Raw genomic sequence first — 18,475 nt, 5'->3', positions numbered from 1 at the left:
TAAATACTATATGATTTTGCTATGGCACATGCCAAGAAACATTTGGGGTACATTTTTCTAAACCCTTTAAAAGAGGTTGGCTGAAAATAGACCCACAATTTTCTCATCCTTGGGAAACAGCTGAACTGTTCCTAGCCATAAGGAATATATTATTACAAGCCGGCCATTTTAATCTGTCAGAGCTGTTCATACAGGGCAGCGCTCTGTTCTGGCTCATAGAATAGGGGTCCTCTTTATGTTTATGAGAATCTTCTTTAGCGTACGTGCACACAAAGAAACGATCAAAATAATGAAGATGTCAACGCGACTTGCTCTTGATATGTTCTGTCTTTTGAACTTTTTGAGCTGCTCCAGGTTTCCAAAGACGTGAAGCGACTAAAAGAAGTGACCAGACCACTCTTTAGATGGTTTCCGCTTGTAAGGCACTCAGTAGTTTATTTCAAATGTAAAGTAAAAAAAAAAACTATGAAAAAAAAAAATAAACGAGAAAACAGAAAAGATGCTTCAGGAAAAACATTGCTGACATTTTCCTAATGCATCTTCCTTTAGCAAAACTTGGTACACTACCTCAAACCACCAGAAAAAAATGTCCTCTTCAAGGTTATAGCATCAAATACACAATTTGTGAACTAGCCTAAAGCTGCTCATACACATACGAACCCATCGATATGAACAGACCTGTCCAATATCTTATGTGTGTATGTGGCTTCCTGACATTGAGTTTCAATATATAATTTTGAAGTTATGGCACTGCCAAAGGTGTATGGCAGCAACTTAACCTTTTTTTTCCTTTCTAGTCACATGTACGCTTGCCCGGGTCGAAAGTGCATGTGTATGGAGGTCTCCATATCTATGAATAACTGATTCTGAGTGATATAATGTATAATCCAGACACGTTTAACTTTTATAAAACTTTCACCCCAGAACCAAATTAAGTTTTTAGAATAATTTTCAGATGACTATAAATGTACACGAAGGTTATAACGCTCTGGAATATTAATCTATATGACCCTACAGTCTTTCTTGAGATCAACAAGTGCAAAGTGAGAGATCTGGTTTGGCTAGGTGAGAGGCATCTGACCGGGATCTAAGGGGTAACGTTTCTTCTTGAGTTCTCTCTGAAGAGACAATTTGCATATTTCCCAGCGGAGCATTGCAAGGCTTAAAAGTCTCCTCACCTCGGCATATCAGGCTTGACATGTCACTCTCCGCAAGGAGAAATGTTAACCCTTGGATCCCAGTCAGACGCCTCTCACACAGCCAAACCAGATCTCACACTTTGCACTGACGAGGGGCAGTACCCCAAAACACAGTGTCTGCACATTGAGATTTTGGCTTTTATCCTAAGTCATGTGGCAAGGTTTGTTAGAGGGTCAATATTGAATTTTAGGATTGCCATTTCCTGTAGGTGGAGCTAGAGTCCTAGTTCTTAAAAGTCTCCTCACCTTGGCATGTTAGGCTTGACATGTCACTCTCTGCAGGGAGAAACGTTACTCCTTCATATCAATCAAATATCGAATGTGTATGGGGTAGCTCCATTAAAGGGTTTGTCTCATCTTGTTAAACAGGTACAATTGCAAAGAACTTGGCTACTTTGCAATTTACCTCTAATTACAAATCCACTCTATTCTCAAGAATGGAAGGGTTTTAATTCTATTGTGTACAGCTCATTGTCTAGGCTACCGGCCACCTCTGAAGTCTGTCAGAGGTGGCAGGTTTCACAGGCAAGAAGTGCGCACTTGCAAGCTTTTTGCTTCAGAGCAGAGGTGCACAACCTGCATCTCAGGGGCCACACCATGCAGTCCTCGATACCATTTTTTGTGCGCCACAATTATATCATAACATACTTGTCTGGCCGAGTCAAATGTATTTTCCATGTTACGGACTAGAGGAGAGTTAGGCTACAACGTAGGGGTGGGTAACTATTAATGGTGCCTTGTGTGGTCATGTCATCATCTAGGTAAGGAGTAGATGAAGTAAAGAAGTGGAAATGTATGAGTGCTGCCTTCATCATTGTAGTTTATGAAAGAAGGGAACACTTGTGTCATCGTCTCACATAAATTACAAAGGAGAAAGCTCCATCCATAGTCTCTTCCTTTCGGGTTTGTGAACAGAAGAGAAGACCTCTTTCCTGCTGATAGGTGGGTGTCCTAAAAATGGAGTCAGCATCTATTGGATATGTATGTACTGATGTTTTATTACAACCCATGGGGTTGTTTTAATCTGAAAATGTGGCCATCAGACCAAAAAAAGTTTGTGTACCTCGGCTTTGGAGCCTTGAAGTGCCACTCTGGATCCGGCCAACTTCTGTTCCCCAGCACTCCTCCAATGGAGCAGAGGCAAAGCTGCTTCTCATTGCAACATGGGAGAACGCACAGTTAAGGCAGCAGAACTATGCCACCGGGCAGAACTGTCAATCATTAGGAACCCGGAAAGCCAGAAGCCGGAAGGCAGAAGAGCGGGGCGCTCTTAAACAAACAAAGTGAGACAAACCCTTTAAGGATCTTGAATTTTGGAGTACATCATGCCTAATCCTGCACTGTATCAGAAGATTAACCCCTGCTTGTCTGGCCACTGCTTATTCCTCTCTTGCTATGTAACTAAGGAAACATGAGGCTAGAATGGATATGTCAGGAGCTAGGGGGGTCAGGGGAGGTAGCCGTCAGCCCTGCAAGCTTTTGCATTGCAAAAGGCCTTTACAAGAGCCTGACCTGTTTGTTGGTCTGACACTTGCAAATACTGATGCCTGCCTGATAATAATTTGATGTCTGATATTCATTTTCTGATGAAAAAAATAAAACAATAGCTGGTTACCTATTAACTGAGACAACTTTGCAAACCACAGGTTTTTATCCTGACAGGCTCACGGTATTGCACAATAAATACGGAGGCGTTGTTCTCATTATGCACCATACAATATTACTCCTATCCTGCAGCCAAATATCCTATTCAGTGACCTGAATATAAATAATAGTGACAATGTTGTGTATTTCATTGTATTTCATAAGCAACAGAAATAATTGTCGAGTTCTGTTGGAGGTACAGACACATTCTGTAACACATACTCAATTTTGCTACATTTGATCCATTAGTTATAAAATATGCAGCCAGAGAACTGTAGACCTTATTAAGAACTTCAGCACAAGAAGAAATTGAAGTGGTTTCTAGCATCTCATATTTCAAGAGTGGGCTAAAAATGAATGCTGGGATCTGAATATTTATACACCTTCACTTTATTTTTTCATTACATGCTCCGCTCCCACTGGTGTGCAGTCTGAGCATTACATGATTCTCTGTCAATGTACTGGGCACTGTTCACACTTGCATATGGGCCTAGACTATTTATTGGGTATAATGCTGGTCACATATTGGAAATATGATGGTCCCCATTATTGTCAGCAGGTTCCTCTGAGCACTGAGGGTCTCCAGCATGCAGGGGGTCCATTATCTAGGCCACGTTCACACATTCAGTATTTGGTCAGTATTTTACATTAGTGTTTGTAAGCCAAAACCAGGAGAGGAACAATCAGAGAAAACGTATAATAGAAACACGTCACCATTTCTGTATTTATCACCCACTCCTGGTATTGGCTTACAAATACTGATCAAATATTGATAGTGTGAACGTGGCCTGAAAGGTATAGAAATACGGAACTACCTTTGGCAGAAGTGAATAGAGCCTTAGATTAGTTGTATCAAGGCAATTAAGAAATAACCTGGGCAGGAAAAGAAAAAAGGAGGAAAGGAAAGGGGAGTGTACAGTCCACTGCTTCAAAGGTATTGGTAATCCCTCCAAAAAACGGAAGTGCCATCAGAGACTCACTTTATATTGTATCAAGGCAAAACAGTAATCAATTATTACAGCTTAGTTGTACCGTCCAAAATAAAAAAGTCTGAGGTAGTCTAAACATACTGTACCTACTGCCTCATCAGATTTCTGGCTGCTGTACTATCCACCATGATTTATACTACATCTCTGCTTAGATTGGCTGCCATGTAAAACATAAACCATCAAAAAGTTTATCAGCATGTACTGAGTTACATCATAATAAGTACAGAAGGATTAAAAAAACACAAATTGAACCACTAGTAAAAAAAAGAAGAGTATCTACTATATACTTGCGTGTATTGCAAATTTATTGTATTATTATGCATTACTTGTATAGCACCATTATATTCTGTAGTGCTTTAAAGACATCATCATCGCAATCCCCATTGGGGCTCACAATCTTGATTCCCTGTCAGTATGTGTTTGGAGTGTGGGAAGAAACCGGAGAACCTGGAGGAAACCCACGCAAACACGGGGAGAACATACAAACTCCTTACAGATGTTGTCCTTGGTGGGATTAAACCCAGATTCCCAGCACTGCAAAGCAACAGTGTTAACCACTGAGCCACCGTGCTGCATTAAAAGGATTCTTGAACTCTAATTTAACATTTTTATTTCCGTTGAAATACAATATATTAACAGAGAATATAAATGAAATACTCTACATATCAAATCCTCTTAATCTGGCACTAATATGCAATAAAGAAAACCTACCAAAAGTATTAAGATAATGTAAAAAGCTCTTTACTTTCAGAAAATGTATAGGAATTAGCTTCAGAATCAAAGATTCCCACTGAATTAATAATGGATTTCATTCCACAACCAGCTACAGGTGTACAACTTCTATTAAAACAGAATTCAATTATCTAGCAGTAAAAGATTAAAACTAGGTTTAGAAATACAATTAGTTGGCATTACCTATAGGGACTTGTGCAGGGATAGATCCCTAGGTTGAGACTAGTAATGCCAGTGCACACACCTAACAATGTCCCATAATGTATAGATTAACCAGATGATCCTCAATAGCTGTCAGTGGAGCTGTTAATCATTGCACTGGCCATGTCAGACAGGTTTCCACTATGATCTAAATGTGACAACGGCAGCTTAGTGGATCCATAGGCTTATGTATGAAAATTGTTCTATAGGGTTAATGTGAAAGATCAGCCTTGAGACATTAGGTTTACGCTCATGAATTTCCATATTATGCGATAATTAATGCATCTACATCTTCTATTTACACATTTAATCAGTGGGTATTCTGTGTCCACTGTGGATACTACACACCGATCAAAGAAAACTCACACTTGATATGGGCATGAACATGAACATTTCTCATTTCACAAGTCATGGACTACATTCAAACCACAGTGATTTTATATGTTTAAAGTTCACATTTTTCATAATTTTTGGTATAAATGACATGGTCGACTCCTAACATAGCACTATATGATGAGATGGAAAGATGGAAGAGATAACAGTCCAGTACTAGACTATAGACTATAAGGCAGGGAGATGGCAGACAACATGTATGTTCTCGCACATGCTACTTCTACATACTACCTGCCCCTCCCTATCATCTCCCAGCCCTGATACACCTAATAGAAGGAATATTAGATATACGCTGTATTTACATAACATAAGATAAATATTTATAAATAAGGATAAACGATTCCTCGTACACATTAGTAATAGAATACACAAAATGTATCAATGGAAACTTGACGTGACACAATATATATCAAGTAATAATGTAAAAATTAGGCAGTCTGCAGCCCATACATGAGCATGTAGAGAGCAGAGCATGTACTGATGCCTCACACCCTGGATCCATCATCATGTGAAGCATTCTGTGCAGAATGATATATGCCCAACATACATGATGCCACCACCCATGCCCAACATACATGATGCCACCACCCATGCCCAACATACATGATGCCACCACCCATGCCCAACATACATGATGCCACCACCCATGCCCAACATACATGATTCCAACAATCATCCTGTGCCCAGACAGCAGCACTTCCTCATTGACAGTGCCCATACAAAGAGACCCACCTGCCTCTCAGAGAGCTCCTTCTCCAACTCCCGGTATTTATTGTGCCACACCAGATAGTGCAGGGGGTATCTGCTCTCCGGACCTTTCCTTGCTGGCATCATCCTCGTCTCATGCTGGATTTTCCACCTTGGCTCCCGAATGCACCATGCAGAACAGTGCGGGGAGGAGAGCAGCGTGGGAGGCTCTGCAATACTCAGCTGTGGGTGCCAGGCTGTGTGCCGCCTGGGTATCTGTGAGCACAGCCGCCTTGCAGGGATGGGTAGAGCAGCAGCACTTGCAGGCAGATCTCTTCCTTGTCACTGCACCCAGCAGCGCAGTGTGTTGCAGATCAGAGAAGGAAGGGGCATGTCAGGCAGGGGATTCCCAGACAGACAGGCAATCAGGGGAGTGGGGCAGCAAAGTGAGTGCGGGGCAGTGCCAGGGGCTCCTGGTGGGCTCAGGACTCCTCCCTGGCAGCGCTGTCTCAGCTCTACTGTCTGCTGTGCATTGTGCAGGATGCTGCCAGTGACAGGCACAGGCGATTTGCATCATGGGGAATGTAGTTCCTTTTTCACTTTGCTGGCAGGTGCGGCTGCTCATACATAGCTGAGCTCTGGGGAGCTGACACTGACCACAGTGTGCGAGCTGTGTGTCCTGGGCATAGACATGCTGGGCAGCTAATCCCTGACACATACCAAAGAATTACTTGTAGAAATATATATAGATATATATTTATTTATTTTTGCTGGATTCTTCTGCAGCTTCATAAAATAATGTTTTCTTGTCTGTTTTTTTTCTAGATTCCTTAAATTATCTATCATCATGGAAACATAATTGCTACATCTTAAAGCCATCCTCTTGTATCAGCTGTAAAACAGAGTATTTTATTTAGTTCCTGGGAATGTAAGGCTATGTGCCCACGATGCAGAAATGCTGCGGATTTTTCCTGAGCGTTTCTGCATCTCCCTGGCAGAAAAAAACACATGCGGATTGTACATGCGGATTGTACATGCGTTTTTCCTGCCAGGGACATGCGGATGTGAAGCGTTCTTCACATGCATTTCCGCATGTAGGTTGACAAGCACTTTCCAAGCGATTTTAGCATCACTTGGAAAGTGCTTGTCAACTTGGTCACACTATATAAATCCATGCAACCGGCATGGATTTATATACTGTGACCGAAAGAATGATAAAAAATAAATATTATACTTACCTTCTGATGGCCCCCGGTCTCCTTATCCGATGCGTCCGGTCTCCCCGGTGTCTCGCGGTTGTGTAAAAGGACCTGCCATGATGTCATTTAGTCATGTGACCATCGCGAGCCATAAAAGAGAGCGGACGCAGCGGAGTAAAGACCGGGGGCCATCAGAAGGTAAGTATAATGTATATTTTTTATTTTAATTCTTTTTTTTTACAGGTACTATGGTACCCGGGTCTGGAGGAGAGTCTCCTCTCCTCCAGACCCGGGTACCATCCACACGTTAAATTGCTTAACATCCGCATGTGCACATGTAGTGATACGGATATTATGCGATTCGATGCAAGTCAATGGCGGCAAAAATGCTGCGATTCCGCAAAATAATTGGTAGTGCTGCGGATTTTTCCGCAATGATAACCCGCAGCGGAAATTTCCGCAGCATGTGCGGATTATCATTGGGTAACATGGCAGACCTTCTACCAAGCGTTTTTTAAGCGTTTCTGCAGCGGAACTGCCGCTGCGGAAACGCTTAAAAAACGCATAGTGGGCACACAGCCTAAAGGTTAAAATAATATGCCCTTACAGCTCTAGAACTAGAAGTTTTTTTCAATGCAAAACTGGCCACATGCATGTTGTTACAGCGTAGATGGCTGATGCCATGCAGTAGTTTGGGAAAACCTGTATGACAACTCTTCCCCTTGAGAACAGTAATTTAAAGGGAACCCGTCATCACAAATTTGCCTCTGAAACTAATAGCAGGGTAGTAGATGTGGATCATTACCCTATATATATATATATATATATATATATATATATATATAATTTTTTTTTAAATAGGACGTGTCACTTGCCATAAATATGTCATTTTTTCACATTATGTAAATGCCGCTGCTCTACTGAACCTGGCATTGTTTTTTTGTATTCCTGCTTGTCTCCATTCCTGAGATATGGCCCCCTCATATGTGTATGTAAATCTAGTTTTAAAGGGAATTTGTCGCCAGGTATTTGCTACCTCATCTGAGAGCAGCATAATGTAGGAAAAGAGACCCTGATTCCAGCGATGGATCACTTAGTTTATTGGTGCAGCAGTTGCAATACAATCAGAGTTTTTAGATGTAGAAGAGCTAAGAAAGTTAACATGACCCACACCAGGCTCTCTATGTACATTGTCTATTGACAGTGAGCTGCTTATCAAAGGAGGGGACGTGGTCGGATTTGGCACAACGGAGCAAATCTGGACAGTGATAATCTCCTGGTGGTAAAACACTTATTGTATGGAAACAACAGCACACAGCCTAATAATGACAAATCCCTGAAATCTATGTCTTAGCCCTGTCCTCAGATTACATAGCAAAACCCTGCTGACAGATTCCCTTTAAGAGCCAAGGGGTTGTGATCCTTATAAAAATGCCCATAGAGTAGATTTGATGACATGCCCACTTGATAAAAAAGGCTAAATTTGCATAGAGAACAGTAGCATTTACACCAGGTAAGAACAAAAATTAATTTATGATAAGTGACAGATCTTCTTTAAAGAGAAGCAGGATTTCACTCCACAATTTATAAAGGCATGTAGTCCAGCAATACCTTTACAAAACAAGGGCATTCCTCCATTAGTGAGAAATCAGCATTTGAATGGATATGCAAATGAAGAACTATTTGTAGATCTGAAGCCTCAGTCACTCCAGCTCCATTGCACACCCAGCGCTGCCTCCAGCTTCCTTTGCCTGAAGTCACACAGTATAGAGGCTGTCAGTCAAGCAGGAGGAGGCGGCACTGGGTGGGGAATAGAGCTGGAGTGACAGAGGCTTCAGATCTACAAATAGTTCTTCATTTGCATATCAATTCAAATGTTGATTTCTCAGTAATGGAGGAACTGACTGGCCATGTAAAGGTATTGCTGGACTTTTCTTTGAAGGAGCAACATGTGCATATAAATAGTTTGGTGGGGGGATTAATGAGTGATATCCTGCTTACTGTTTTCTTTAAACTCACTAGCCAGAAAATGAAGTTAGATGCCAGTTGTGCACCACTTGATTGACGTCCTGTCCAGACTGTGAATGTGTTGAGTGTGCTATCAGTATAGCTGTTCAGGGCTGCGGCTCTGCCATTGCTGACTGAAGCAGGCCACAATGTGTCAGGGATCCAAATTTTTTTTTTTGGCTTCAAGTCTCAATGCTTAATGCAAATGGAAAACATCTAAAAGGGCAGAGATTTACACCAAAAAACCCTGCTGTTAGTTACAGAGAGAAATCTGTGATGACAGGTTCCCTTTAAGATATTGTTCTCAGAGGGAAGTGTTAGGCCACATGCACACGTTGAGTCTTTGGTGAATTTTTTACCTCAGTATTGGTAAGAAGTGGAACAATCAGATGAAAAGTATAATAGAAACATGTCACCACTTCTGTATTTATCACCCACTCCTGGTTTTGGCTTACAAATACTGATGTAAAATACTGATCAAATACTGAACGTGTGAACGTGGACTTACACAGATTTTCCCAAAACTCCTGCATGGCAAATCTACCATATATACCAAACTTTGTAATAAAACACATTTGCTCAGTCTTGAACTGGTGGTGACTTTAGGAAAAACCAAGCACTTGTTTGATACTATTACGACACATGTCGGGTCCCTCCCTTTGGTGCGGGCTCCGGCGCTGAGCCCGCATTTTTCCGGGCACATGACAGCTGATCTGATCAGCTGACATGTGCCCCTAACAGCCATGGGTGGAATCGCGATCCACCCACGGCTGTTAGCTAGTTAAATGCTATAACCAGCGGTTGGTGCTCATAGCAAGTGAGCATTTCTGCTACACACAGCAGGGCTTCAGCCCTGCTAATTGTAGCACAGGCGATCAGATGATTGCAGCTTGTAGTCTCCCATGGAGACTATTGAAGCATGTAAAAAGTAAAAAAAAAAAGGGTTTTAAAAATATTAAAATTCTAAATAAAACAATAATAAAAATCACATATACACATATTGGGTATTCAGAATTACGCATTCAGAATCGCCTGATCTATCAATATATAAAAAGAATTAATCCGATTAGTAAATGTTGTAACGAGAAAAAAATTCAAAACGCCAGAATTACTTTTTTTGGTCACCACAACACTGCAATAAAATGCAATAATGGGCAATCAAAACATTGGATCTATCCCAAAATGGTATCAATAAAAATGTCAGCTGGATGTGCAAAAAATACGTCCTCACCCGGCCCCAGATCCCAAAAAATGGAGATGCTATGAGTCTCAGAAAATGGAGCCATTTTATTTAATTTTTTAACAAAGTTTGAATTTTTTTTTCACCACTTAAATAAAAAAGAACCTAAGAACCTATACATGTTTGGTATCTACGAACTCATAATGACCTGGAGAATCATAATGGCAGGTCAGTTTTAGCATTTAGTGAACATGGTAAAACAAAAAAAAAAAAAACAACTGTGGAATTGCACTTTTTTGCAATTTCACTGCACTTGGAATTTTTTTCCCATTTTCCAGTACACAATATGGTAAAACCAATGCTGTTGTTCAAAAGTACAACTTGTCTCGCAAAAAATAAGCCCTCACACGGCCATATTGACCAAAAAATAAAGAAGTCATGGCTCTGAGAAGAAGGGGAACAAAAAACGAAAATGCAAAAACGGAAAATGGCCCTGTAATGCAGGGGTTAAAGGCATAATTATTGTTTAAAGGGATCCTGTCACTAGAAAAAAACGATATTAACCTGAAGATATGGAGTTAATCTACAGGTTAATAGTGATACTAACCTGCCCGGCATCCTCACGTAGCCGAACGGGGAGAAAATTAACTTTATTCTTCCTGGCAGCCTTTGGGTTTCAGTCAAGGGGTTTCATTTTCTCCTCGCAGCGTTAGACTAAGTGCAGGCGCCGGGCAGGTTAATAAAGGTCCTTTAATAATAAGGTCCTTTGTGGAGAACCTTTCACTGTTTTTTTGGTTATTATTTTTTTATTTAAACTGAAAACTTTCTCCAATCGTTGCTGTTTTTCTGATTCTGGAAGTTTTTCTTTTTTCTTATATGTACCCCTCCATGCCAAAGTTATGCCCCCTCCATCCTCCCCCGATAATAAAGATGCCAATTTTCCCTTCAATCAACTTGGCGTGCAACACAGAACTTATATCGTAGAGGAGAAAAAGCAAACACACACAGAGCAGCAGAGCCGTCCTGTGGAATATGGCCAGGGAAAACTTATATCTTTTGGATTTTTTTTTATCACGGGGAATAAGTTTGGATCGAAGGGGCACAGAGAAAAAAGAAAAACTATTCCAGAATGAATGGATCAGCAGCAACTGGAGGAGGTACTCTGTTTAAAGCCTCATTCAGATGTCCGTGATTTTTCACATAAGTAAAAAAAAAAATATCCGCGTTTTATCAGTGCTTGCTCAGTACGTCAGTTTTTACCATTAGTGTTTCAGCCGGAGGCTACTGATGGCCCCATGGCAACGATTGTTGTCTTCCTGTGGGTGGGCTTCATATGAGACCATCATTTTGTCTGAATAATTCTATACACTTGTATTGAAGTACGTAGAAAAATATATCAAACAAGAGCAAGTTTAAGTCCTTAAAAGAACTAAAAATAAAGTAAAAAATAAAAACAATTTTTAAAAACACAAAAAAATATATATTAAAATTAAAATAAACCCCTTTTTTATAAATTATTAATAAAAAATAAATATTAATAATTAAGTAAGCATATTTGGCATCACCATGTCAGTAAAAGTCCAATTTGTATAAAATTACCGTATTTTTAGGACTATAAGACGCACCGGACCACAAGACGCACCTAGGTTTTAGAGGAGGAAAATAGGGAAAAAAATGTAAGCAAAAAATGTGGTCATGATACCCTGTTATGGGGGAGCGGGTCTGCTGTTGACACTGGTATTGGGGTAATGTCCCCCAATTCTGTTAACATCCTCCATCCTGGTATGGCTCCTCCTTCCTGGTATACGTGGCCCCCATCCCATCCTGGTATACGTGGCCCTCATCCCCATCCTGGAATGCATGGCACACCTTGATCCCCCATCCTGGTATGCATGGCACCCCCTGATCCCCATCCTAGTATTCATGGCACCCCTTTATCCCCCATCCTGGTATGCATGGCACCCCTTTATCCCCCATCCTGGTATGCATGGCACCCCTTGATCCCCCATCCTGGTATGTATGGCACCCCTTGATCTCCCATCCTGGTATGCATGGCACCCCTTGATCCCCCATCCTGGTATGCATGGCACCCCTTGATCACCCATCCTGGTATGCATGGCACCCCTTGATCCCCCATCCTGGTATGCATGGCACCCCTTGATCCCCCATCCTGGTATGTATGGCACCCATTGAGCCCCCATACAGGTATGCATGGCAAACCCCTTGATCACCCATCCTGGTATGCATGGCACCCATTGATCACCCATCCTGGTACGTATGGCACCCCTTTATCCCCCATCCTGGTATTCATGGCACCCCTTGAGCCCCCAACCTAGTATGTATGACACCCCTTGATCACCCATCCTGGTATGTATGGCACGCTCTGAGCCTCAATCACGCTGCCCACAAAATAAAATAAAACAATCATACTCACCGCCTCTCTCCTCCAGCGCTGTCCCGCTCTGCTGCCAAGACTCTCACTGTGTGAGCAGCACATGACAGGGCACGCATGGCTTCCCTGCCATGCGCCCTCACACAGTGTGAGACGCTGTGCTGGAATAGTCACTGCTCCCCATGCCGGGACTCTGTGTGTGGGGAGCAGTGACCATTCAGTTTCTTCAATAGCCGGCACACTGTACCGCAGCGTGGCTCCTGCTGCCTTTCGGTCAGTGTGCCTGCTATTAAAGACATGAATATTCACTACAACCCATGGGAGTGGGTTGTAGAGAATATTCATGAGCTTTAATAGCGGGCACACAGACCACAGAGCGGCAGCAGGAGCCGCGCTGCGGCTACACTGTGCCGGCTATTAAGGAAAATGAATATTCCCTGCTCCCCACGCTCATGGGCGTGGGGAGCAGGGAATATTCATTTTCTTTAGTAGCAGGCACAGTATAGGCTGCAGCAGGCGGCTGCAGCCTCCTGTGCCCCGCTAATCTCACGCTGCCGCTCCCCCACACCTCCTACCACGCAGAGCCACAGTATATACAGGTAGATCCTATTCGGACTAAAAATTTTGAAGAAAAAAAAAAGATCAAAATGTTGTATCTAACCTAAAAAAAGTATGACAAAAACATCAGCTTGCAAAGGAAAAACTCAATCCCTCACACAGCTCAAAAAGAAAAAGAAAAAAAATTGGTATTGCCTTCCTTGAAAGTCCAGTCTATCTAAACTTTAAATTAATTAACTGAATCGTTGAACGTTATAATTAGAAAAAACATATGAATTGGACATTTTTTGGTTGTTGCAACTCTGGAAAAATTGTCAAAATCTCATATTTACAAAAAATGTCATATTTTAATAGCTCCATCGATAAAAATAACAAGAATAAGGGTGTCAGAAAAAGGCCAGACAAAACCAATTTATTTACACTATGTATAGCCATTCATTTATCTTTCTATATTTATATAGATATAAATATATACAAAATTATGATTTTATTTTTTTTTCAAATATTAAAAAAAAAAACTGAACCTTTATGGTAGCACAATTTCACCGCAATTTGAATTTCTTTTTCCCATTTTTCAGTACATTTCCTGCTAAAATGAATGGTGTCATTGAAAACTCCAACTCAAGTTAGCAGAAAAATGAAAAAGTTATGGCTCTTGGAAGAAGGGGAGGGAAAAATGGAAGAGTAAAAACAACAACAAAAAATAGCTAAAGTGTGTAAAGATTACAGGGGAACTCTACGATATGCATACGTGGACAAAACTGTTGGGATAAAATCTAATTTCTGACCCAGACAATATTTTTATAGGTCCTGTGATATTGAGAGGTCTTTAGGCTTCTTTTTGTCCTACAAATAGTTGTGTCATCTATTAAAATAAATATTCCTTCCTCTAGATATTAAAACATCCAGTAATGAGTGTGACTCTCTATACAAAGGATTTAGTAGATTAATATTTCCAGAAAAATAATGGTCTCCGCAAACATAGCTATTGTGTCCGGTAATAACCGGGTTCTGGTTCTACTGAGAACACAAAATCCAATGTGTTTCTTGAAGAATGGCTACAATGCAATGTGCAATCCATTATGTTAAAATGCAAATTTTTGCCTTTTCAGCACATTTTTATGAGTTTATAATAAAGTTAAAAAAAATTATACAAATATCATAAGTGCATTTTAATGATGATAAACATTGACATTAATAATATCTGTATTGTGTTTCATTTTCATGCAAAAACAACCTGGCTAAAGTACAAGCCTTTCTTAAGGCCACATTTTATTAATTATAATAAGTCAAAATTAGCATATTACATATTTACACATAGCAATGATCGTTATGATGACGAGTGATCACAGGGATTATTGTATGGTTTAAAGGCACAAAGAAACCAAGATATATGAAATATGGTAGTTATCCTTTTATCATTTAGTACTAATTTCCCACAATGAGCTTTTGGTGAGTTTTTGAAACTGCAGATTTTCTGCACCATTTCTGCACCTATTGAGTAAATTAGATTACTTGCGTTTTTTCATTGCGTTTTTTACATGTTTTTAGTGCGTTTTTGTCACACCGGTTTTTGTCTCTTTTGCCATGTCATGTAAATAAAGCTGCTTAGTTTTTGATATTTCCTTTTATTTGGCTTTGACAAAACTTTTATTGATATACTTAGGTGTGGATTAGATGCGTTTTGATGCGTTTCTTAGGTGCAAATGCACTAAAAATACATGTGCATTTTTTACCTGCGGATTTTCTACATCTAATGTAAGTCTATAGAGAAAAGTTGCACAGAAAACTCAGCGTACCAGCAAAAGAAATGGACATGTTGCAGATTTTAAACACGCACCGAAGGTCAGTTTACGCTGAGTAAAAAAAAAGAAGCACAGTGGGCATGAGATTTCTATATATACCATCCACTTTCCTGGAACTGTAAGATGCTGCGGTTTTGACGTAGCGATAATACGCAGAGTCAAAAACTCACCAAAAACTCATTGTGAGCGCACAGCCTTAAAAGCCAACTCCAGCTTTTGGGGAAATTTCACTGGATCAGTGTCTCCCAAACTACAGTCCTCAAGGCCCCTAACAAATGTTTTCAGGGTTTCATTAATATTGTCATCATTGACAATTTTATTTTTTTCAGGACAGATTCTCAAAATATCATGGACGGCCAACATATTAGTTGACCATAATAAATCAATAAGGTTAGAAATGATACATGTCTACAGACCATAAATCCTATATGAAGACATCAATTGCATTCTCTGTGAACTGTAAAAAGGGTGATAAATACAGTAGTAAAAATCTGTCCAAGTCTCTCCAGCTTCAAAAACATCACAGGCACATCACATTTTTTACGGACAGGGGAATAAAGTGCCATATTTTTTGGACTGGCCAGGGATTTCTGGGCGTTTGGCAACCCTGGGTATTATACAGGTGATGGAATAATTATCAAGGCATCAGAAATTGCCACAGGTTCTCTCACGTGTGCATCACTAAGGAAATCCTGAAAACCTGATCCGCTGGGGGTCCGTGAGGACTGGAATTTGGGAAACACTGTACTCAGTGTCGGACTGGGGTGCCAAGGGCCCACCAGTAACCAACTCCAGGGCCCCACTTTTTACCTACATGAAAATATGACATCATGCTCAATCACAAATTTATATAACAATGAACTGGGTAGATTGATAAATGAATAATATGCTGTCTTTGTCTGTATATAGTGACTCAAGTACAGCATATAGTCCAAGTACTGCTCATACATGAGGGTGGTGGCCCACTCCTGCACAGGGGCCCACCGGAGGATTGTCCTGTTCTACATGGTATGAAAACAATATCTTCCAAGCCCCATTTAATTGAATACTGCAAATTTAGACCAGGCAAGTTGAATGCAGATGCCGGCTTGAGAAGACGCTGCCACACATCACGGGAGCAGAGGGAAGGTGAATATAATGGTTTATTTCTTTTCTATGCATTAAAGAACAGCGACATAATGGGGGACATATACCAAGATGGGGGACATATACCAGCATGGGGCCCAGGATAAGAGACATATACAAGCATGGGGTCCAGGATAAGGGACATATACCAGGATAAGGGACATATTACCAGGATGGGGCCCAGGATAAGAGACATATTACCAGGAGGGGGCCCAGGATAAGGGACATATTACCAGGATGAGGCTCAGGATAATTGACATATACCAGGATAAGGGACATATTACCAGGATGAAGCCCAAGATAAGGGACATATTACCAGGATGAAGCCCAGGATAAGGGACATATTACCAGGATGGGGCCCAGGATTAGAGACATATTACCAGGAGGGGGCCCAGGATAAGGGACATATTACTGTAGCGCCCCGAGGGCTCGGCCGCTACAGGGGTATTGCACCTCTGCCAGAGGTGTGGTATTCCACTCCCAGGTAAGGATGGAGTATGGACCAGGGCTCAGTTAGCTGCATACAGCACACTCACCCCATTTCCGAGGGACAGCTCAACGGTACTCCCATTAGACAGAAATGCAGGTATGACAGAATCTGTCCCTGGCTGGAGTGGGGAGGGGGGAGGAATACCCAGTGATGTAGGAGCAGATAGGGGTCGGTTCCTGAGCGTAGATAGGAGCCCATTGGTTGCTGGTCACCTGGGCTCATGGCTAAAGGGAGGTATAAAAGGTGGGCACCATCTTAGGACAGTGAGACAGTCTGTGCAGAGAGAGGAGAAGACAGGGAGTAGAGGCTCTGTAGGAGCTCTACTCCAGAGTGGGCCTAGAGAAAGGCCGAGGAGGAGAGTGGAGAGAGAGAGGAGGTGAAGGGGAGCTGTGGTTCCTTCTCAGCCCAGCTCCACGAGAAAGGAGAAGAAGGAGGAACAGAAAAGAGGAGAAGAAGAGACAGAGGAACAGAGGGGCTCAGGAACAAGAAGGTGGAAGGGACCCTAAGAACCCACGAGAATACCGGGTGAAGGGTCAGGCAGATTAAGGGTACCGGATCCCAAGTTGGTGGAGGAGAAACAACCCTCAGCCAAAGACCGGAGGCTGTGACCATTTATTGGTGCAGCACCCCATCAAACCTGCTAGGAAGGCACCATAAAGGACAGCGAGGAACGGGGCCCACGTTTACCCGCGCAGATCCGCGGCAGCTGGACAAAAGTGGGTCACTAGTGAGGCAGGCCAGAGGAAGGATTGAAGGGGGTCCTGAGCCATACTTCTGAGCTGCCTGGGAGTTGACCGAGCCCCACCCCTGGTGGACGCAGCACGGCTCGGGCGGTCACTGCTGACAGAAGTGACCCGGAACAAATGAACTGTGAGTAAAGACCCTGGACTGTAACTTGTTGTCTGTGTGCTCCTTCGCGCCTCTAGCACTACCGGTACTGGGACTCTCACAACCATCACTCCCATCATCCCCTACACTGCCCTGGGGCTGCACTCTTCCCGTGGGGAGTCACACCACCCCAGCTGCACCCACCATCAGCCCCAGCGGTCTGCCCTGCAGCGGCGGTTCCTAATGACCGCAAATCCACGGGTGGCGTAGTCGGACATCACTTAAAACTTATAAAGGGACTACCACTGGTCTGACCACCCTGAGCCACGGACCGGGTCGCCACTACTACCCCCATCGTGCCCCTATTGCCCGGATCCGAGTGCCCCACGGCCCAGGGGGCGTGTCAGCTTTGGCGTAGTCGGCAGGATAGTAACCAACCCACCACAAAAGGGTATTGCGTGCCTGAAAAAGACTGTACACGCACCTGAAAAGAGGTTTCCCGCCATCCGGAGCCGTTTCCCGCCATTTCCAGCCGTCTCCCGCCATCTTCTGTCGGTTCCCGCCATCGGACGCCATCTTCGGGACGCCGCGCGGGAAGAAGAGGGGCGTGGACGTCCAAACCGCGCGAGACCCGAAGCTCCGCCCCACGCACCGACGCTGCGCAAGGTCCTGGAAGGGAGAGAGAGCGACGCTGACGTCACCAGGACGCGACGCAAGGTCCTCGTCCAGAGCAGCATCAGCGGAGCCGCGGCCCACAGAAGAGGATCGTCGGAAGGTAGGCCACGCTTAACTAGGGGGGAGGAAGATGTCGGACACAGAGGCGCCCACTACCACCAGCGCAGCTGCAGCAGCGGTGATGCCATTTTCCCTGCCCTACATCCCTGGGGCGGCCTGGCTGCCTAAGTACTCAGGGGAGCCCCATGCCCTGACTGATTTTAAGGAAAGGCTGTACAGTTTGTTCCAAGTTTACCCCCTGACAGAGGAACAGAAGGTCAGCATACTAACAGGGCAGTTAACTGGCACAGCCCAAAGGGAGGTAAAGTCAT

The 18,475-nt window shown here is 42.7% G+C and overlaps 1 protein-coding gene across 5 annotated transcripts in view; it reads right to left on the bottom strand.

The window, feature by feature from the left end:
- The window catches only part of ANKRD13B (ankyrin repeat domain 13B), a 308,393-nt gene that overhangs the window by 253,471 nt on the left and 36,447 nt on the right, over nt 1-18,475 (bottom strand). For 4 of the 5 annotated variants that reach the window (XM_073667958.1, XM_073667960.1, XM_073667959.1 and 1 more), the window contains exon 1: nt 5,891-6,192. The exons of the other annotated variant lie outside the window; for it this stretch is intronic. In XM_073667958.1, coding sequence (XP_073524059.1) covers nt 5,891-5,992 — 102 coding nt within the window. In that variant the 5' untranslated portion in view covers nt 5,993-6,192. Of the gene's footprint in view, nt 1-5,890; nt 6,193-18,475 lie in introns of those variants that run through there. 5 annotated transcript variants of the gene reach the window in all.

Source organism: Phyllobates terribilis, unplaced genomic scaffold (genome assembly GCF_046119375.1).
Source record: "Phyllobates terribilis strain yellow unplaced genomic scaffold, ASM4611937v1 Scaffold_2__4_contigs__length_985480577, whole genome shotgun sequence".
Lineage (NCBI taxonomy): Eukaryota > Metazoa > Chordata > Amphibia > Anura > Dendrobatidae > Phyllobates > Phyllobates terribilis.
Note: the sequence above shows the minus strand (reverse complement) of the source record. Positions and strands in the feature narration are given on the sequence as shown.